We start from the raw sequence: 22403 nt of genomic DNA, 5'->3' as shown, positions 1-22403 counted from the left end.
GAGGCAGGTGAAGTGACTAAAAAGATAATGTCTAAATGAACCTGGGCACACAGGAGTGTTGTGTGTTTCCTGCTGAAATGAAGCAGAAAAAGTGAAGTTATAAAGGAGTTTGTTTGGCTGTTGCGGTTAGTGAGCAGGATGTTGTGACCCTCTGGGAGCCAAAATGGGCTGAGGTCAGCGGGTAACGGCTGTTTTGGGTTCAGAGCGCTGTCGGATCTCCACCTTGTGGCTTGGACCCCATCTTGCAGTGCTGAACGGCTGGCAGGGTTGAAAAAACCAGACACACCTACCGAGAGCCAAAAGTAAAATAGGGTCAAAGAAATGGGTTAAACAAAAACTTTCACAAACATGAAGAGACCAGGGGTTTTCAAAAGAAACCTATACAGTATTTATAATTTTTTTTTAGCAGCATCAAAAATATACCCAGACGGTTTATATTAGTTCCTAAAAATGCACACATACTGGAGATACACTGACAATTATCACGGTCTTACTTTTATATTAAAGACAACTTAAATACGTTATCTCAGGCAAGTCATGAAGTCATAGGGAGTGTCTTTTTCCACACCAAACTCTGCCTACACTAAAACATGCTCACTAAAATCAATACAAGAGCTGTTAATAAAGCTCAGCGAGCCGGTGGTGTAAGAAGGAGTAGACGTCCTGTGAGGAGAGTTATAAGCTCTGGGGTCACAGGGTCAGGACTGAAACCTGACATCACGGCTTAAGTATGCAGAACAAAAACACATGTCTGCAAAGCCCCGGCAATAGTCCGGTAATTTATGGGTGTTATAGTGGACTTAACCTCTGTGTGTCTTCAATAAAATCCAACACGAGAGATATGTAGTGACTATCTCCACTTCTTATGTCATCTTTGATTAACTGTGTGCCCGGAACCCTTCCAGAAAAAAAGGAATTTAATTGAGTGACTTGGAATGGACACACCTAAATGAGTTAAGTGTGAAAAATATTAATTAAATATGAGCAGAACCCAGCAGTTGTTCTCTGTTGAGATCTGACAGCTCTAAATAAGATCTGAAAGGTGTGAATACTTTGAAGTAAATAAGGGTGTTTGCATAATGCTTGTAGCCTCCAGTATAGGTGAAACTTCTGGTTAAGCTATTTTGGAGCATGTCATTTCAAGTCTGCTGGGTTACAGCCTTTTAATGACATGGTTCAAGACTCTGAGAGCCACATGAGCATGACTGAGAAGTAGAAGAAGAAGAAGAAAAAAAACTGTCCAACCCCTCTGAAGATTTCCTGTTTCATGAAAACTGCACATAGTGTGTGAGTCATATAGGGCAAGTCCTGCCTGGTGTGTTTACTCTGCTCCTTCTACCCTGAGCTGTGAAGGCGTTTTGGGGCAGCAACAGGCGGACCGAACAAAGTCCGCGGAGTGTGGATACTTACCCGCTATAAAGGCTTCGGCTAATTAATGAAAAAGAGGGGAGGATATAGTTCGTTTTTAAATGGAGCTACTTCGGTTTTCCGCTTTTTGGTGTGGAGCGATACTCTTCGGTAGTTTTCAGCTCGAGGAGGCGGGTGAGTTGAGCTTTATACTTTGAGAAAAGTTTCTAAAGCTGCTAATGCGTTTTGTCACAGCTGCGGAGTGATTTCAGGAGCATGAAGCGTAAACGCGCGCTACTAAATGCCTCATTTTTTTCGAAAATAATATATTTGTCTCATTTATGTTTACACAGGTGTTTTACACCGACCAATAGTAGTCTACATTAACGAATCGCTTTTCATCATACAAATTCAAATGTATTAAAATATCCAAAACTCCTCAAGTGCGCAGGTTATTCTGCGTTATATTGTTGTATTTGGGGTTTTTGTCTTGCTTCCACTTTTAAGCTACTTTTCCTACGCATCCTGAAATGGAGCCTAACTTAATATCTGTTTACACTGCTAAGTGCTAACCTTCAGCCATTCACTTTGAATCCTTTTGGGAGGACATCACCTGTTGGAGGCCTAAGCCACACTCTAGACCCCCATCTGATGGGTTATCTCCATCTTTGATGTGCAGACACTCTGCTAACAGGTACCCCCTGAGGAAGACACTGTTTTACCTTCATCTGTGTCAGACTCAGTCCCAGCGGCACCAAATGGCTTTGGCTGCTCCTAATCCTCTTCCCCCCTCTCTGCAATTATATCTAGCCCTGGGTGACAATTACTACCATTCATCCCTTCCATAGCCCGCCTCCTGGGTTTAAATGACATGCTCTTTCAGAGGAGTTGCTCTAATGATATAATTACTCCGGCTCAACCACCTTCCCACCACTAGCACTCAGGCATGGACTATCCCCTCAGTGCTGATTTGGTTCAAAACACCTCAACAGACCCGCCGGGCAGAGTTTTGAATTGCTCTTCCAAGTAGATTAGTTTGAAGTTTAAGTGTAATATTTTGATGATTTTATTTTGTGTGGGTGTCTCATTTAAGACAAGGCAACAAAGCAATAACCATCTCTAATATCCTGCTAGCTTCCTGTGAAAGTAACTCACTGGCACAGGAAGAAGAGGCCATCGACTCACGCTGCATGTTGTACAGTATTTCTGCTGCTGCAAGCTGCAGGTCTAACCCGAGCCTGCAGATTGGGTGAACAGCACAGTAGACTTTTTGTGCAAGGTTAAGAGCAAACACACACGGCAACCTTTCCTCAAGTCAGTGTGAATACTGAACAGACTTCTTCACTGTCTCATGTCAAGAAGTTTGCTTTCCCTTGCACTTCCTAGTCGAAAACATCTCACGTTTTGGTCATGTGATCATAGACTTGTCAGTTCCATCTTTAGACAACGAGCTACCGCTTCAGACACATCACACATGTTTGTTTACAATGCTTCTTCTGGAGGTTATATTTCACTACAGTATTAAGGTAAATCTTAACCCACGTTCTCTCTTGGTCTGGGTGGTTACTACTGTATAGTTGCAAGCATGCATGGGAACAGGTTCCACTTCCTGTGCAATGACAGTAGTCAGCATACAGTAAAAGCGTGGTTATGTGGTTTTACTGAAGCAGCAATGTCAAATGTTTTCGTCCATGGTGGCTATTTTGATTTCAGTTTATTTTTCAGTTTTTATTATTTCTCAACATACACTCTCAAGATCCTGAAAGACTGCTGTCTTCATCGTTTCTCTTTCACCCTCAACCTCTCCGTGTTTTAAATAGACTCACAGCGAGTGGCCAAACTTCATTGAGCCACTATAATGTGGACACACTCATCATGTACCAACAACATCATGTGTGATTGTACACGAGACACATTTCTTCTAGATGATTCTTCAACCACTGGTGCTAGTAGAACAATGGATTATCCTCTGTGAGGGCCTTTTCCAAATCTTAAAACCGCAAAATCCACTTTCCACTTTCATGTGGTGGAGACTACTCTCTAGGAAAAGTAAAACCAGGTGACAGGTGATTTTTCACCTTCCTTGTTGCTCCATCTCTCCTTTCTGAGGCAGACAAAGGCATGCTTCCTGGCTGGTGTTGTTTATCATTAATAGCCTCTCAATGCAAGGACAGACTGCGGTCGGAGAATTTCTGTACGAATACAAACACTCAGCAACACCCACACAAACACACAAGCACATTTATTTCTCTTTCAAATCTTTTACAGACACTGAAACATAATGTCCTCCATTTTTTTGATATTCATGAACAGAGTTGGAACAACACCTTTCTAGATGGGGAGCCAACTCATTGACTTGACAAATTAGAGACTCCTCAGCGTCTCAGGAGATGCATCCGTGTTTCCTTTGTTTGTTGTTCTTGCCTGTCTGGCAGTTGTCTCCTCAGATGATTATCCAACCCACAGGCACTCATCACACAATCCTGTCTGTCTCCCTGATATGGGTTTGCCTCCCGGCAAAGTCAAGTCTGAACAAGACCAAAGGAGCTGGATTCCACTGCGCACTGCTCTTATTGTTCAGACTTCACAGAGAAAAAACTGTCCACCCCTCTAGCAAGAAATACTTTGGATTTTCGAGTGGTTATGTTTAATATCTGTTTCTACTTATAGCCAGATACCAAAAGACTCACACCCTTTAATTACATTTTAGGTTTATCTTGCTTTTCATGCTAATAAATATCATGTGTAGTCATGTTATACTGTCATCTGTTATGGCTGTGTGTGTGTTCCCCCAGGAGTCTTTCGGAGCCAAAATGCATATACGTAAATGGGGATGTGTTGGTTTTATGTTTTTACTGAGTAGACTCACTTTTTTTTGTATACTCAACTTAACATCTTTTTCCCCCTCTTCCAGAGGCCTACACGATAAAACTATCAAGGCTGTGCATGTTCTGTGATGTCCAGCCCACCGCCTGCACGGGTAAAGGGAGCTGCAAGGTGGAGTGTGGTATCACTTCCATCTGCCCCAGCAATGAAGATGTGTGTGTCAGTATCTGGTAAGTGTCCCTTAACAAACATATGTATATGAAGAAATACAGGGTTATGATTAAATAAACAAACATTTAATTTAATTGACACAAAAACGTATATATATGTACCAATCAACAGAAAGAAAATATGCCAACATTTTTTTAATCAATTGATCTTTCTAGTAAATGTTCATGCAAGAATAGCAGATAAAGTTTCAGCCTCTGAAATACAGAGATTCCATATTTTATTTTAATTGTTATTATTATAAACTTAATATATTTAGGTTTTGGGCTGACAAAATAGTGGTTAAAATAAATAACTGTGGATTAACTTTGGGATTTACGTTCTTTACTATTGTCTGATAGTGTGATAGTAAGACCGAATGTTTAATAAATTAATCTATGAATTGGTCCATATTGAAAATAATTGTTATGTGCAGCTCTAGTTATGATGCTAAAGGGTTAAGTAGAGAATAGCAAGGAAAAATAGCTTTTTATTTTATTACATTCACCTCCCAGGTGAATTTACAAACAAAGAATTGAGGAAATGAGGGCAGAAAAAGGTTACTCTTTTATTATTCAGACCCGGCTTGATTTTCTCCCAGTAGTCCTAGAAACTCTTCCTTGTATTGACCTTTACTTTGAACACTATGTGAGTCAGCAATCTGTTAAAGACTGGATCATGTTGGCATAAAAGCGCATAAACATCAAATCTGACTCTGAATGTGAGAAGCAGCAGGAAGCAGATTTGTGTTGGTGTTAAAAGCTTAAGGCTGTGCTGCTGTTTCTCATTATATTAGCAATGTTGCAGGCAAGTTCTGAGCTGAGATCAGCAGAAAGCTAATGGCACATGGACAGCGGCACCTCTTTAAAAATGTTCCTCATATCTGCACAGCGGGGAAGCAACATTTAAATATGTATATTTGTGCAGGTTCAGGGTTTTCCTGTTGAATTGCTGTTTAGTGAATATGACCCTTGTATTGCAGTAATTTACATAATGCTGAGAGTGTGCACTGAAAAAGACAAATATCCCATTTACAGTAACCACTTTATCACTGTTCAGCTTAAAAAATGTATTGTTTGCAACTGAAGACCTGCCACCATTGCCTTGTTACATGATAATAGAGATCTCTGAAAAGAAACTCAAACTTTATCCATTAAGTAACAGTATTTTCTATGTGTGTTTTCTCTTTCAAAGGAGGAGGAAAGATGACAATTTCACCTTTGACACAGTCTGTCATAACCGGTATCAGAAGCTGGACGGCCTGGTCCTGGAGGATTACAACAACAGCAAGTGTGAGATGAAAGAAAGAAAGGGCATGGGCTCAGAGTTCTTCATCTGCTCCTGCTCTGAGGACGAATGCAATCAGCAAATCTTCTTTAACTCCAGTAAGTAGAGACACAATTATTTCGCCTATCCTTCCCTCTCTTGAACTTAGTGATTTTCTTCAACCAAAAATACCACATGTTTATTAATGTTGCCGAACTTGCAATGACAATAAACTCTTGTCTTCCCGAAATTAAAGGAACATTTAATAAACATTTTGAGACATGAGCTTATTGGCTTTGCTGCAAAAGATGATAAATACCATCAATTATATCATTTATATGTGGAAGCAAATTGGCATACAGGCAGGACTATGTGAAACAGCTAGCTATTTTATTTGTTCCAGAGCAAGGCTAGCTGTTTCCCCTTTTTTCAGTATGTATACTAAGTTAGGCTAAATGATTGCTAGCTAGCCTGACATTGAATAGACATACAGGAAGTTCTCATTGCATGGGTAGTAGTGTGACAACCGCTGCCTTACTCCTTTCTGTAATGTTGCATCTAACGATTGTCACTTGTGTCTTGAAGGTAGCATTGTTTACCTGGTCGCTGCACTGCGGAGAGTAAAAGCCCTGCTCCAGTGTGTCTCCAGCTCGCTTACTGGCAGAACTCCTTCCTGAGAGCAACTACCTGTTATCTCATTTGTTTGGCACCGTCTTTGGTTTTGATATACAGAAATGACAGTAGAAAATACTCTCAAAAACATATAAAACAACTGTCAGTCGCAACCTGTTGGTCCTTTTAAAAACATGTTGCCATGTAAATCAAAGGCATTTTAATCATGCAAAACCCTACAGTGTTGATCTGATTAATTTCGAAAGGAGACTAGCATTGTATGTTTGAGACCACATTCCACCCATGCAATTATTCCTTTATATGAGTATTTACAAAGTAGCATAAGTTATGTATCAGTCCATCTCACTTGCATTCTTTCACAGTGAAGCAATAGTCCTGTTACACTGTTGTATGCATGTAGAAATGGGACTGTTTGGTTCTTACGTCTGCACAACATAACATGATAACGTCATAGTATGGGTCGGCCCTAATATTAATAAAGCAGTTTCTATCAGTTTGTCATGTAAGGCGTCGTGCATGAATGCTAACATGTGTACACTGTAATGCTCTCCAGATACATGATTACAAACAGGTTTTTGGAGACATTAGCTTGTAGACTCCAGTTACAACATTGGCCCTGGATTCAGATGTATTTTGACTACAGCATCCCGGCAATAATAACAGAGGTACATTTCTGGGACCTGGCTCTGAACATAGACACAAATTGAAAGCATCTGCACAGTGCAACCCACGTAGTGGAAATACTTTTGCCTGATGTTGAGAATGTCTGTGCACTGTCTGTAAATCCTCAGTGACTAACATTGTTGCAATGAAGGCGCTCCAGCTCCAGCTCAAACCCCCAAGGCTACAATACCAGTAAATCTCGGTGAATCCACCTCTTCCTCTGCTAGCTAGGGACCAGAGTCTCATTGTGCAACAACATTTTCTGTGATTGAGCTTTCACTTACAGTAATACTTTTCTCATACTTTTAGGACATTGCGAAAAAAAACTTCTCAAAGCCATTGCTTAACTTACGGGATATACTAAGTTGTGTGTCAGATAGAAGCTGAAATACCTCAGAGTCACCATGGTAACAGTAAACCTACTTTCCACAGAAATCTAATGCTCCCCTGACAAACAGGCTAATTGTGTTTTTGAAGCTTATGATGATTGAGAAATAAACAAAAGAGCAATGATGTTGAATATATTAACTAATCTACTTTGTATTACAACTAAAAGATTAAGTTATGCCATTCGTTCTGAAAGTTAGATATAAAATATAACTGCAGCTAGGAGGTGGTTAGCATAAAGACAGGGAAAGGGGAAAGGCTAGCCTGACTCTGTGTACAAACCTGAAATAAGAGTTGCTCTGAGGGGCTTTATGCCAGATCTACTCATGTAATCATTTACTCGAGTCTCCGCTGACTCCAGGAAGTCACTGAGCTTTGTCTTGTTTTGTTGCAGATTTTTCATCTACTGTATCTCAGTGAAATATCTGGAAAATACACCTGTTTGCTTTCTTGCCCCACATTTCACTGAACTATTCCTTTTAAGGAATTGTCCTCCTCATCTCCTAGATTTACTGTACCTTTAACAGTTAATACAATCGTTTTCAAATTCACAGAATCTCCTTTAAAGTGAGGGTTTGGGCCAAAGCGGAGCGATTCCCCGAGGCACAGTGACAGGTTTGCTGTGAGAAATAGCTTCTCACTGCGAAAATAAAAACAAACCGGCTGGGGCCGTGTAGAGGATTTCAGACATGTGGTTTCCTGTTTAGAAAAAAGTAATGGGAGAGAACCAGAGGGCTGGACTGAGTAGTCTGCTGGATGCCTTCACCATTAGTTTCCCTTATTTAAACCAGACTCTCTACTCACAGCTTCACTTGACTCGAAAATGAGTTTCTTATCAGTTCCTAAGCAAAATGGAAAAGAAAGTGAGCATAATTCTGCTTTGACTGTTGCTATCCTATATTTTGCAACCAAAATAAGGTATTCAATAGCTGATAAAAAATCTTGTAAAGTTTTGTTTATTGACATATACTAGTGTACTGTATAACAGATATGAAATATACATGTTCATTCAGAATATTGAAAACACAATTAAGGGAAAAACAGGCATATTTTCCGTGTGATCCTCTTACTAGGAAAACAAAAAGCTTTATAGGCTGCTGTGTGTGTGTGTGTGTGTGTGTGTGTGTGTGTGTGTGTGTGTGTGTGTGTGTGTGTGTGTGTGTGTGTGTGTGTGTGTGTGTGTGTGTGTGTGTGTGTGTGTGTGTGTGTGTGTGTGTGTCAGTTTAGCAGTTAGACAAGACAATGTATAAATGATTAAATTTAGAACTCATCAAACTGCAGACCAATTTGGGTTTCCCTGTTCAGTATGTTGTGTCTGGTGATGCAGATTTTATAGGTCTGTTTATGACTGCAGCTTCAAAAACTGGGGCATAAACACAGCGCGAGCATAAACTTTCACTGTTTACCAGACCGTACCAGACACAGCACCACCTAAATTATAAGAATACTATAAAGAGACACAATATGTGGTTGACTGGCTCAGGGTTTGGAGCTCTTTGCATTTGTGGCCTAGACGCTAACTTTAACTTTCTGAGGCTCGTAGACATTCCTCAGGGAAGGCTCAGGTTCCTCTGCTGCTCTGACAATATTATTTTACTCGAGTTGAGTTTTTTTTTTCATTTTCTTTTTTCGAAAACAAATTGTTTTATGATAATGCTCATTCCTTAAAAAGCACAAGTGTTCAAAACATTGCAAATCATATTGATACAAAGAAGAGACAATAATCAACTCTCCCCCTTTTTGAAAGTATTTTGAATACTAAAGTGGTCGGCAAAATAAACTCCATGTAGTTGCTGTTCTTGATCTTAAAACATGATCTTGGTTAGCAGATGGAATTCTCTCAGTGGTCATGACATTTTTTAAATTACTTTTTCATATATGAAAACTCATGAAATGATCAAAAGATCCAAATGTAACCAAACAGAATTTTATATTTAGTTTATTTTTGTATGTGTCTGTTTGCAAGGTCAAGAATAAACTCTAAAACCTACATATTATTATTATTTCTGGATATTGGAAGCACAATAACTTATTGAAAACCACACTGTCATAATAGTACTTGTGGAGCACATGTGTGTTTACACAGCCAGAGGCTCTGTACAGCTGAGAAGTAATTCAGGGTAAGGGGATAATACACTGTGGGATTGTCAATACCAGTATTTCTTTTCCATTGTTAAGATAAAAATGTAATGGATTAGACTGGCTTTACTCAATTATATAAATATGTGCATTTTCGTTATCCTAATCCTTCGGCTTCTGTTCCCTCAGACTCAGATTCCCAGGTGGTGGCGGTCATCCTGGTGAGCCTGGTGCCTCTGCTGGTCATGGCTGTTCTCGTCATCACGTCCTTTTACTGTTACCGGGTCTACCGCCAGCGGCAAGCCAGCTCCAGACGCAAGAAGGGTCTTCCGATGGATTTCAGTGACGGTCGGGCCATCATGGATGATGAAGGTTCAGACAGTAGCTCCACGCACGCCAACAACCTCAACCACAACACGGAGCTGCTGCCCATTGAACTGGACGTCCAGGTCGGGAAGGGACGCTTTGCAGAGGTTTACAAAGCCAAGCTCAAGCAGGGCTCCTCAGTCAGCGAGGAGCAAGGCTTTGAGACTGTGGCCATTAAAATTTTCCAATACGAGGAGTACGCCTCTTGGAAGAACGAGAAGGAAATTTTCTCAGACGCAGACTTGAGACATGAGAACGTGCTTCACTTCCTGACAGCAGAGGATAGGAAGGCGCAGAGACAGTGCTGGCTGATCACAGCCTACCATCCAAGAGGGAACCTCCAGGAGTTCTTGATCCACCACATCGTCAGCTGGCAGGACCTGTGGACGCTGGGTTTTTCACTAGCTGAGGGAGTGGCTCATCTTCACAGTGACCTCTTGCCCGGTGGTCGCTACAAGGTGCCGATCGCACACAGGGACATTAAGAGCTCCAACATACTCGTGAAAGACGATCTGACCTGCTGCCTGTGTGACTTTGGACTGGCCCTCCGCCTGGACAATGCTCTGTCTGTGGATGAGCTGGCCAACAGTGGGCAGGTAAAGCCCTCTAATCTGCAATTTTGCTTTTAATCCCCTCAGAGATAAAACAAAAATATCTCTTGTAAGAATTTGCCTTTTCAAGTTCTGCCCTACATTTCTTTAAAGATATGTATCAGACCTAGAACAGAGGCATGTTATCAATCAAACTGTTCATGTCTAATCCTGTTCACGCAAGGAAACCATCTCCACATTTGTGGCATCGTCAATATATTGGTCCCTCTTGAATAATACTGACGTTTTAAAAGTCCTGAGGTGATCATTTTCTCATAGTCTTAAGAAAAACAGGCTTGATTGATTCTTAATGGACTCATTACGTTGATGTAATAGGCCAAAGTCAAACTAGACTCTGTTATGAAAATGACTCACTCATAAGGACGCCTCACCCTTAGCTTCCTAGCACCCGTAATGCATTTGAATGCCCTAATGCATTCAGAGGAAGTGCCAGTGAACACATTTTCCAAGTTGGTAATTATGGGAAGACAAGCTATGTGTTGTTGTGCTGAGAGCTGCCTTTGTTTTTCCAATTATTTTACGCATCAAACATGTTTTGATTTGGATGAATGTGATGCGGCAGCTTTCTACAGCACAAAATGACCACCTGTCTTATGATTAATGCAGGTAAATAACTCGTACTGCTAAGATGGTCTGCTTAGAAGGCTCTTTTAGCTGAACAACTCCTTTTAGGTATTATGGACTTAAATAACATATACATCTTTTTCACCCTGCTTTCTTCTCAGGTGGGTACAGCCAGGTACATGGCCCCAGAGGTCCTGGAGTCCAGAATCAACTTAGAAAACATTGAGTCCTTCAAACAGGCCGATGTTTACTCCATGGCTCTTGTACTGTGGGAGATCATCTCCAGATGTAGCGCAATTGGAGGTAAGTTGTGATAATAAGACACGTATAATTGCAAGATGAAATGCTGATATTGTCTCCAAGTGATGCAAATGAGCATGAACAATGCCAAACTATTCCTTTAATTCTTTCCCACTTTGCTGCCTTTGTGTGTTTATAATGATCAATTGGGTTGTGTGGACACTTCCTTTAAACATAATACAAGAGCATTGTGCCCTTGCTGTACACAAAGTCAACATCACATGTGACCTTTAGTTAATAATAGACATAACCGCCTCTTCTTTGGTCAATTAGAGATTAGCCTGGGCCCTTGAGTGTAAAAGAAATCAATAGATGCACTGATGAAATTCCCTTTGGGGCCTGTGTGAATATTCTCAGAAATACTGTAAAAATACAAATTGCCTGCACAACTCGCCTGACCTCTGAGGAATACGAGCACATTGAGGGCTTTACCAATTAGGAGCGCAGTGACCAACTTCACCTTGAGTTCACTTACTAGATGTGTTACACTGTGCCACACCGTGTGTCTTCCACGACCCATTTATCACGCTGGGAACTGAATCTTAGTGTCGAACACACAATCCATCTTATGGAAGTGTCAAGGATCAGCGCTCACTTGACTAATGTACCGTTACTTGTGTTTTCATTCTGTTGCAAAAACAAGGCCAGGATATGTGCAAATAATAGAAATGGGTGATTATCTGAAGGCAAACTGTGCGGCAGTATTTCATGGCGACACTCAGTCATTTGTTTTCACTTCCCTTTAGTGTCTCTGTGGTCCAGTTTGCTTTCTGTGACTGCTCCTGTCTCCATTGTGTCAGAAAAGTGATTGAAAGCCGGGTTCGAGCATGAACGCTTCTACTTTGGCGGTTTCCTGTTTTGCCCCCATGATCACCCCTGGGAGCCCTCCTCAAAGTGTATCGCTCAGTTACACTGCCCAGGAGTCTTCTGAAAAACATCATGGCAGACTGACCCATAATCCCCCTTGCTTTTCTTTCCCATCAGCAAGAATATGTTCACCCTGTGGGTACACCTTTGAAAAGAAAATAGACTATTTCCTGTTTTGCAAAGAACACAGTACCCAAGACACACTGTTCTTAGTCTTAAGTATGGCCCCTTATGAGGATGTTTTGCGGCTAATGTCCCCTGAGAGCAGAGCAGACAGGATATATGTTGGTAGCGAGTTAGTCTTCTCGTTGTTTCCACTGGAGGGATTTAAGGGACAACAGCTTTATTCATCCCACTCATCCTCCTCCATGCATTTCATTCCTCTCCAAGTATTTCACTCCCTTACTGTACATGTGTTTAGATCTCGGCAAAAAGAACATTTTTACACAGCAGCTAACATTCCTTTAAACCAGATAAAACACGTTTCTGCACAGAAACATCTGAACTTGACTCTTCCGGCTCAGTTTCTTAACATTCTTCTGCCCCTGTCTTCCCACCCTAAGGCAGGTGAGGGAACAGTTAATCACTCTCCCACTGCACTGAAACACTGCAGACAGCCATTGGGCTTTACTCATGCCAGCAGAGACAGACTGGGAGGACAGGCTAGCGTAGATTTACTGGAAGGAGGGACGGACAGAGGGGGTTCCTGTCTCTCCCCTGCACCCGAACAGAGACGAAAGATAGAAGCAGCTGGAATAGTTCACGTGTTTTTCTGTGTATGTCTATCCACTTTTTCCAGACTTGGCATCTCTCCGAGACAAGCACAGGGGTGGAATCTGTAGTTCATTAGGGCCAAAACCCAAGGAGAGTCTCTAATGCGAAAAGGTTTGAACGTTGTGAAAACACAGTCAGCCTTCTACCTTGGTAGACCCGATGAAAAGGTATAATTAATAAGTAGCTTAAATGAGATGCAGTAATTGGATTTTGCTCCATTGGCAGCTAAGAAATGTCCTTGTTGGGTTGTATGCTGGCAGAGATCTGGTATTGATTCTGGAATCAGAGCACCATGAGAGTAAAACTGACGTGTTTACAGAGCGCACTTAAAGAGTTTCATGCTTCCACGCTGCTGGCCGCCTGCTTTCCCCGAAGTTGCCAAGCTGTCCCTGGAGGTCGATGAGTCACTAATGACACCCTGAGAGCTCACCTCCTTTGGACACAGAATATGAACACATGTGCGCACACAGACATTCAGAGTGACACATCCCAGGGCATCATCACAATGGCTCGGGTGCAGCCCTGGTTTTCTCTTATCTCTGATCGGGCCACCTGCCTGTGTGTGTCTGTGGCGGACAGATGTCTGATCAGCGCTCTGCGTCTCAGCGGCAGGCAGCCACACAGCCGCTCTGTCACAGTTCCTGGGGCCGCGCGCGGTCTGATCTGAGATCCGCCAGGCGAGAAGAACACAGCCGTCTGTTCGACAGCGCCAGTCAGCCAGCCATGAGCCATCACTTTGCTTTCTTTATCTTCCAAGACTACGAGGAGATAGAGTGAGAGATCAACACACCTCGGAGAAAAGGAAAAGCCAGATTCCAGGCTCAGGACTTTTTATCTCTCTCTCTGTTCCCTATAATGTCTCTGCTGTATAATTTAGCTGGTCTGGATTTAGGGCTTGGAAAAGACTACGAGGGCGTTTCTCAGGCGGGCGGGGCTATGTAGGGGGATAATAGTGGAGTGGTGTTGAATGTGGAGCTGCAGATGGAGAAATGCCTTCAGTCCCTAGAGGGAGAGGTTGGGCTAGACTGGAGAGGAGTGGAGGTTAGGGCAGCTGCTGTCCAGATGTCAGAACATCAACTCCTCCAGAACTGGAGGGCCTGATGGTCCTATGTGTGTGTGTGTGGGGGGGGGGGGGAGGGGTCTGCCATTTAGGGACACATTCTTGATGTTGATGGATTAGGGAGAAAGTGTTTGTGCCCATTTTGGTTTTATTGAAAATGCATCCAGTGTGAGCAAAAAATAGTTTTTGGGTCGTCTTTACTGGGGTGAGGTGAAGGTTAGGGGATGTTTATCAGCTAGAGTTAATGGTAGGGTAAGCCTCCAGGGTAAGCCAATGCCATATGTACAAACGTCAACTCTGCTAACGTGTACTGCACATGCATACATCTGTACTAAATGACTTAACAACCTGCGAGGAACACAAAACAAGTGTCACAGCCACCGCAGCTAATGAAAAGCAGCAGAGGCTGGGAGTAGATTAATCAGACTGTGTTGTTGCAGACAGACTTTTGGAAACAGACGATGTGATTGCGTTAGTCATTTATTTCCAAGCACATGTTTAAAACTCTTGTGTGTTTTCTGCATTATTTATGCATTGAGGTGACAGGATTTCAGAGGTTTCCCCCCCACCCATTATTTATGCTTTGTTGAGCTTGATTAGACAACAATGTTAACTTGAATAGACAGCATAACAAGAATATCAAACTAAATATCAAATGCTGGTATGGATAATGCTTGCTCTCATAATTTAGTCTGCTTTGTGTTTCTCTTTCTTGTTGTTTTGGTTCTGTTTGGCTTTGCTTCTGCAGTTTGACTAGAGTTTGACTATTAATATCTAAACATATATACGTCTATGTGCTAGGGCCATATACAAAACAGTAGCATGTGGTAAGTCCCTGAAAGACATGTCATGGATGTTTATCACAAAGCTTCTTAAGAGTGACCTTCACTTAGAAGTTTCCCCAGTCTGCCATTGTGGCTAAATGTAACAGATTTCTTTGGGCTACAGATTTCCAGATAGTTTTTACACGCATGTCTGACTCCTGGCATGGAAAATAGACATTAAGGAGGAAATATGTGCGAGCATGGCAAAATTCCCATCACTTCATGTCAGCTGTCGTAGGAGACAGAGTGTAACTTCCTCATTGTTAGTGTGCCGAACTTGTTATATTGCTCAGTACAAATCTTGTCAATATGCAGTGTGTGAGTTTTGCACACCGCAGCATTCCTCCCCCCTTGCGCTGTGTTGTGTTTTTCAAAAGCTTCTGCTAGTTTAGACTTTAATTTAAGGTTTGCCTGGCATAACAAGAACACATTTCCTTTTAGAGCAGGGTTGGCAAATCTTTTCATCCTGAAATACACACTTTTGTTTATACTGCAAAGTGCTCAGTAGTATATATTTTGGACCCATTGTTTGGAGATGAAGACATAAACATGTTTGCCCAATAGTTTAAAATGTGGGTTTTTTGTCCAGACAACGGTCATACACCTGTCAAAACAAAAAGAAACATCTGTCTCCGTTTTTCCTTAAATATTGACTGATGGTTGGGTGGGGTTGTGTTTAAACTTAAAACCAAGGCAGAGCAAACAAAAGAAAGTTGATGGAAGAGTCTTCTGTTGCATTACTCTGTGTCCCAGGAGCCTCTGATTCCTGTCTGAGGGAATCATAACTTCCTGTGAGCAGCTTTTTAACACGTTTTGAAAAAACAACAACTGTCATTTGGTTTATTTTTACGAACCGATACTGACAGGTGCAGTAGTTTACCACAGTTTTCATTTATAACAATTTGACATATATTATGAGTCTGTAAACAGGATGTGTCCGTTCATTTGCAGATACAACATGCTAGTTACTCAAGATCTGGCATACTTTGGTACTGCTTTGTTTTAAGTGATATAAACTCCATGGGACATTTAACTTATGTTTGCTGTCTCTGTTGTAGCAGACTACAGTAATTGCCAAATGCCTTGTTTTATAGCTTAATGATATTGATAGCAGCTACAGTGTTTTTGTAAGAGATATAACTGTAACCCTATCTTTGTTTTTGAGCCCCTTAGCGTTGTTAGTCATCACGTTTCCGACTTCTTGAATTACTTTTACCATTATTGTGCAATAACACATACTCTAAGTTTGACTCAATCAGGTTTAAGCTCATAGCTGAGGTAGCAATGAACTCTATTTACTTTAGAAATACAAAACTCTCTTTTTAAGTGAGGGAATTATAAAAAAAGGTATACAGTTTGGACGTGGTTAGGCTACATATGAGAGGGGTCATTGTGTTCATCAACAGTCAGTCACAAAGCTGTCAAAGCTGCCTAGAATAAATAAAGGGAAATTGTCTGTCTGTTTGAAGGCTTGTGTCTGTCTTTGTCAAGGCATGCTCTGTTTTCTCATCTCGTGGTCATCTTTAATTATTAAACACATTGAACTTTTCTCTTCAACATTCTTCACACAGTCATGTGCCTCATCAGGTTTCTCGATGGGTTCTCTGAGCCTTGTTTCCTTAACACAAGCCCTTTACGCTTCAAAGCAATTTGGAATTTGATTGTTTTTATACTCCAAGGACACATTCATTCATGTTAAGATCAATTGTCTTTGGAAATGTAACCTACTGTTTCCGGGCTATATTCTGCAGGCCAATGTTTTGCAGTCTTGCCCTGGGAAAACTGGCAAATTGCCTTTGACAAGCACTCTGGATTTGATAGTGTAAGAGAGCTGACACAAAGCTAGTGCTGCATTGGTGAGATACTTTAAGCCCACTGACGCTGAGGGTAAAAATGTGATAATAATAAGTGTGTCTCTTCAGCAAATCTCCCCCTCGGCCCCTCTATCAGCAGAGCAGGATTCTTTCGTTGTTTGTGCTGCTTCAGTGCTATTTAAAGTTTGCAACCTGCGGTTTTAATCTGGAGTGCACAGTGAATCCTTTGAGAGGTGTTGTTGATGAGTGCGCTGAGGGGCACCGGCATCTGATCTCGCCGCTCTATTCAACAGAGCTGTATCTTTCAGGAGATGTGAATCTGTTTCAAAGTGTAACGCTTGTAAAACACGACCAAAGCTCACCTGTTTGATGAGGTCACATGTTAATCCTTTCTGTACTTCCTTTTTTTGTGTGTGTGCCCGCAGAGGTGAAAGAGTACCAACCGCCCTTTGGGAACTTGAGGGAACACCCATGTGTGGAGAGCATGAAGGACAGCATTCTGCGGGACAGAGGAAGACCTGAGGTCCCCGACAGCTGGATCAGCCATCCAGTAAGAGGCACCACACTAACATAAATAAATAAAGTCCTGTTGGACAACCTACAAAATGCATCATATAACATTTCTCAGCCAAACTGTTTCAGGAATCATAGAACCAGATAAACTAAATTCAAAAACAAAACTAGGAACTGAAAGTGCCCTTTTCACCGTTCCGTTTCTCGAAAAAGAATTAGACAAGTAGCTTTATTTTGTTGATTTTCTTAGTGGTTCCCAGTTTTGTTTGTCTCATTCACGTGCATGTGGACGCACATGCACACAGGTGACACTATACACTTTCCTGCCAATTATGTAATACACAGCAAGAAAGAAGAAGACTGCATGCTAGTGAACATAGATGTAAACAATGCACACCCTTAAATACTTAAAGAATAGGCTTTGTTAAAGTTTTATGAGGTAGGAAATGCACTCAACACTCTTATTATACCTCAAGGATACACACAATGGCTTTTGTGTTTACACTTAATGCAAATGTAAACACTAGAAATCTCCACGAGAACCTTAAAGCTAACTTACATACTTAGTGCTATTTCAGCTTTAAAGTGCAAAACCTCATTATTTCTATTTAGAGTAATTTAATATAAAATAGGCCTTTTAACATGAAGGGAAGCTGTATTTCAGGGCTGCTGTACTGTGTCTGCTGCTACACAAATTGAAACTCATAAATGCACATGACATATTTTAGTTTCAGCTTGAGTTGATGACATTTTGTCTCAGTCAGACCTGCCCCCAGTCTGGATTATTGACTGATTACATCTGTGCTCCTCTGCTACCCTACAGGGCATCCAGATGGTGTGTGCCTCCATAGACGAGTGCTGGGACCACGACCCGGAAGCCCGCCTGACAGCCCAGTGTGTGGCTGAGCGCTTTGACGAAATGGAGTACCTGGACAAGCTGTCGGTGCGCTCTGACTCAGAGGAGAAGATCCCTGAGGAAATCCTAATGGTGGATGAGAAGTAGAGCTCAACACAAACAGCGCCCCCACCAGGGCGGCAGGAGATTTACAACCATGCCGCTGGGAGAGAATTCCAGTGGATGCATTAATTGCTATGGGTTGGTCACAAATGTGTGACAGAGGAGCAAATCATGGAGATGAAACAGAACTGGTTCCGGAGATGGACAGATGCAGAACACCAAAAATATAAGAAAAAGTGACCGGCTTGGTTTTCATCAACAAGCTTTAAAGACTCAATCAAATCATAAACAAACAGGGAAATTACATTATAAAGCTTTTTTTAACCAAATACTATTTGCACTTTATCAATATCTATGCACATCAAATGATATATATTCACTGTCTTTTTGTCCTGACAGTACAATTCAGGTATAGGAAATAATGGGACAGTTTTAGAAAAGAGGTTAAAAGGGCGCAATGTAATATATTACGATGGTTAATAACACTAATACCCCCCTTATAGTTTATTTGATTGAAAACATTTAAATGTTTGTCTTGGTGGCCGTGGATATTTTTCTTTGGGACCGGATTGAAGGTGCAAGTATCTTTTCTTGAGGCAGGAAATGGAAATTGCAGTGAGGTAAAAAATGAAAATCCATCCAAGGCAGTAATCTACAGGGACAGCTGATATCATATCTAAAGGACCAAGAGCTTTGAAACAAATACAGAAATTAAGCCTGAAAGGGAAAAAAGGGAACTTATATATACTGTGTTTGTGTGTGTATATACACATGTATTACTCAGAGGACTCAAGTCTGTTTAATCAGACCAAGATAACAAAGGGAATAGAGATATGTATAAACACTCGCTGCCTATGTATATGCTTTACAAGCTGAACTTGTTGTTACAGAAAAGGGAATTCTGAGACAGCAGTCAGACATTTTGTATATCAAAGTAATTTTGTATAAAAGTGTGTTTTATATCAAAACTATAATTAAAAGTGTTACGATCTAAGTGTGTCACTTTGGTGTTTTTGAAGCTATCATGTGTACTTTGTCCGTATGTTCCACTTTGTTTCTCTAAGAGTGTGTTATGAGATGATTGGCAGTCACTGTTGATGCACATTGTGAACCGCTTTCAAAGAAAATCTGAACTGCTCAACCCCCCCAAAAAAATAGTTTTCGACTCTATTACAACAAAAAGAAGCACACTACTATCCAGCATCCTACAGTATGAATGATTTACTAAAAACCCATTATTCTTTTTATTTTTTCCAAATTGAATCAAATGACACCTTTATTTTGCAAAGCTGCATATAGGCTACTGTTGATTCTCTGAAGGATCAAAAGGTTTATGTACTACCAAAGTTCCTCCAGATGTATCAATTCCCCCATATCAAATGTGGTTTGTCATTGCAGTCATAAATATTGAGAACGATTGACAGCGGTGGAGGCTCATGTGGAAGAGGCATGGATGTATAATAAGAACATGCGAAGCCCCTCCCTTACCGGTTTCCAAGAGCGAGAGATTTTTTTCTCCAGTTAAATACAGTCTATGTTTGGAACTGTGCCAATTACTAAGTAGATGTTTGTACATTTAAATATCCTTTTGCAATTCAAAAAAGTCGCATTTTTGTTTAATTAGCATCAAGTTTTGTATGAAACTGTTCGGAGAACTGCATTTCTCGTCTCGCACAATATACGTCACGCACTCAAGCCGTTATCTTGGCTTGCTAGAAAATGTTGCTTAGTTCAACACAAATGTATTAAGCGCTAACCTTAGTCCGCCGGCGAGCGACAGAACGAGCAAGACCACCAACTGAGGTGAGAACAACCCTACATGTTACAAGTAGTACCCATCACAGAGGTATCGTAACTCCAGTGAGAGTGGAAGCTATGACGTCACTTAAGCGACTTTTGGCAGTGTAGTGTTTTCACTGAGCAGAAACTCCGTTCAAACATCGAAACGTTCAGCTCGGTCGGGAATCGATGGCTATTACTTTTCTTATTCATAACTTTCATAATTCTAGAGATACATCCCATAATTCATCACATTTTTAACATGGAAGTCAATGGAGAAACTCTTCAGACTTGAACAATCTTCATGCAACTTCAACTGCTAACTGCTCCTTCATACTTTCACTCAGAAACCTCATTCCAACTTTAAAATGTTACACATCTTTCTGACATTATTCGTGTCGAACAACTTTTAAATCTGATTCGTACTTTTAGAGATCTTAAACATTGTTCAGACCTTGTTAAAGAGGCCTTCTTCAGATTTTAGAGTGCGTGATGTCACAGCTAGAGTGGAGGACAGATTTAATTTTGCCTTCATATTTTCTTTTAAACCTGCCATAATTCCCAAACACTATATTCCTGAGACATAATTTTTCATGAGAAACGTAGGAAAACATCTCATATCTTGAAAAATAAAAATAAATTAAGCAAAATAATTAAACAAAATGCCTCTTGAGGGCATGAAGGGCCACAAACTTTCAACATGTCTCCATTAAACCCCATTGTAAGTTCAGCCTCATCTTTCCCCACCACAGCAGCCGCATACCTTTAGTTAATCTGCCAAAAAGGCCACATTATTAACCCGAAAGTACACAAAAAGTACACTTCAGATGCTCAAGTTCCTTGACATGCTTCACGCTTTGCAATTTCACCGATATCTGTTACGGTTCTTCAACAAATTGTTCACATGTAAGAGGTTTATCTCTCATTCAGAACAATGCAAATGCTCTCCTCTCACTGATTACTGCACATCACCATGGAAACCTTTGATCTCTGGACACGTCGTTAGCTCAAATATAAACACCTGTGTCATGGAACACGATGATGTCATAACTCCAACTGACATGCTCAGAGCAGCAGACTTCAGATAATGGTTAACACAGCTCTACATCAAATCTGATGTTACGTAATGTGGTGTTACTATGGCAACGCATCCCTCGCCATAAAACAGCAGCAGACTTCAGATAATGGATAATGGTCCTGCCCTCAACAGCTCTACATCAATTATGGGGTGTCATCATATGCCGTTTCCATGGAAACGCACCCCTCGCCATGAAACACGATGTCGCTGTAACTCCAATGGACACGGTCCGATCGTCCCCAAACTTCACTTGTATATCACCGGTCCATGCCTCAACAGCTCTACACCAAATCTGAGATCTCACCATAGGCTGTTTCCATGGAAACGCATCCCTCGCCAAAAAACACGATGTTGTCGTAACTGATATGAAAATGGTCAAAACACCACCAGACTTCAGATGACAGTTAATGGTTTCCTCAAAAGTTGTTGCTATGGAAATGCATCCCTTGCAATAAAACACGATATTGCTATAACTCCTATGAAAATTGTCAAAAAGTGCTAAAACTTCACATGTGTGCAGTTTTGAGATTTCTTCAAATGCCGTTGCCATGGCAACACAATGCTCCATGAAACACGGTTATCTCATAACTTCAGTGAAAATGCTGCAAACAGCCCAAAACTTCACAGGTTTGGTAACGATGCAGCCATCAACATATCTAAGCGTATTATGGGGTGTCATCAAATACCGTTGCCATGGCGACAGATCATTCGCCATCAAGTTAGTTCAATAGTTTGCAGTTCAAATATTCTGCTGCTTTTCCAAGCCATTTTACTTTCTTTTCTTCTCTTATCACACATTCAAGCCCCCAGTGTTCATGTATCATTTCAATCTAAATTCTTCACTTTCTTCTTACACATTACATTTCAGCATAGCAATTCAGCGTCAGCTTTTCAGCATAAAGCATTCCCACTAGCAATTTCTTCAGGAATTGCATTCTCTAGTTTGACTTGCTGTTGCTTTAATTGGGTAGTTAAGATGGTAAGATAAAGATAGTAAAGATACGTAGACAGGAAATGGTGAGGGAGGTGACAAGTATAGGCATCTGATACAACAATGTAAAAGTGTAAGGACAAGTTCTTCATTTTAACCTACATGTATAAGACTAGTGAATATTGGGCTGGATGTGTTTTTGTACTCTCCTGTGATTGAGAATGTCTATTGAACATTCATGTAAAAAACACAAGCAGCCTACTATGTGATTTAAAAAGTACACATTTTAAAACACTTAATGCACAGAAAATATGCTTTTAGCTTGAAGCGATATAGCCTTTATTCATCATTAGGGAAATCTGCGCCTGCTGGATGACAAGCTCACTTAAATCATGATTGTGATAGCCCATCAGTTGCTCCCAGGTTTAGAGTAGGGAGTTCGTGTTTCAAACCTGGCAGGTTGACACCAACTTCAGTGGGAATCATGCATGCATATCCCTGTGCATCATTCTGGCATGTAACCTGCGTATCATCATGCATAATGCATACACAAGAC

General features: G+C 41.0%; 1 protein-coding gene across 1 annotated transcript; it reads left to right on the top strand.

Moving 5' to 3' along the window:
• The first annotated feature begins 1297 nt into the window (after positions 1–1297).
• Positions 1298–19053, top strand: LOC117478025 (TGF-beta receptor type-2-like). The gene is made up of 7 exons (XM_034124883.1): positions 1298–1542; positions 4262–4403; positions 5575–5765; positions 9598–10370; positions 11111–11252; positions 17014–17138; positions 17925–19053. Exons 1-7 carry the CDS (start codon positions 1470–1472, stop codon positions 18102–18104), a joined length of 1626 nt encoding a protein of 541 aa, XP_033980774.1. The 5' UTR covers positions 1298–1469; the 3' UTR covers positions 18105–19053.
• The last annotated feature ends 3350 nt before the right edge of the window (positions 19054–22403 follow it).

Source organism: Trematomus bernacchii, unplaced genomic scaffold (genome assembly GCF_902827165.1).
Source record: "Trematomus bernacchii unplaced genomic scaffold, fTreBer1.1, whole genome shotgun sequence".
In the NCBI taxonomy this organism is placed as follows: domain Eukaryota; kingdom Metazoa; phylum Chordata; class Actinopteri; order Perciformes; family Nototheniidae; genus Trematomus; species Trematomus bernacchii.
Note: the sequence above shows the minus strand (reverse complement) of the source record. Positions and strands in the feature narration are given on the sequence as shown.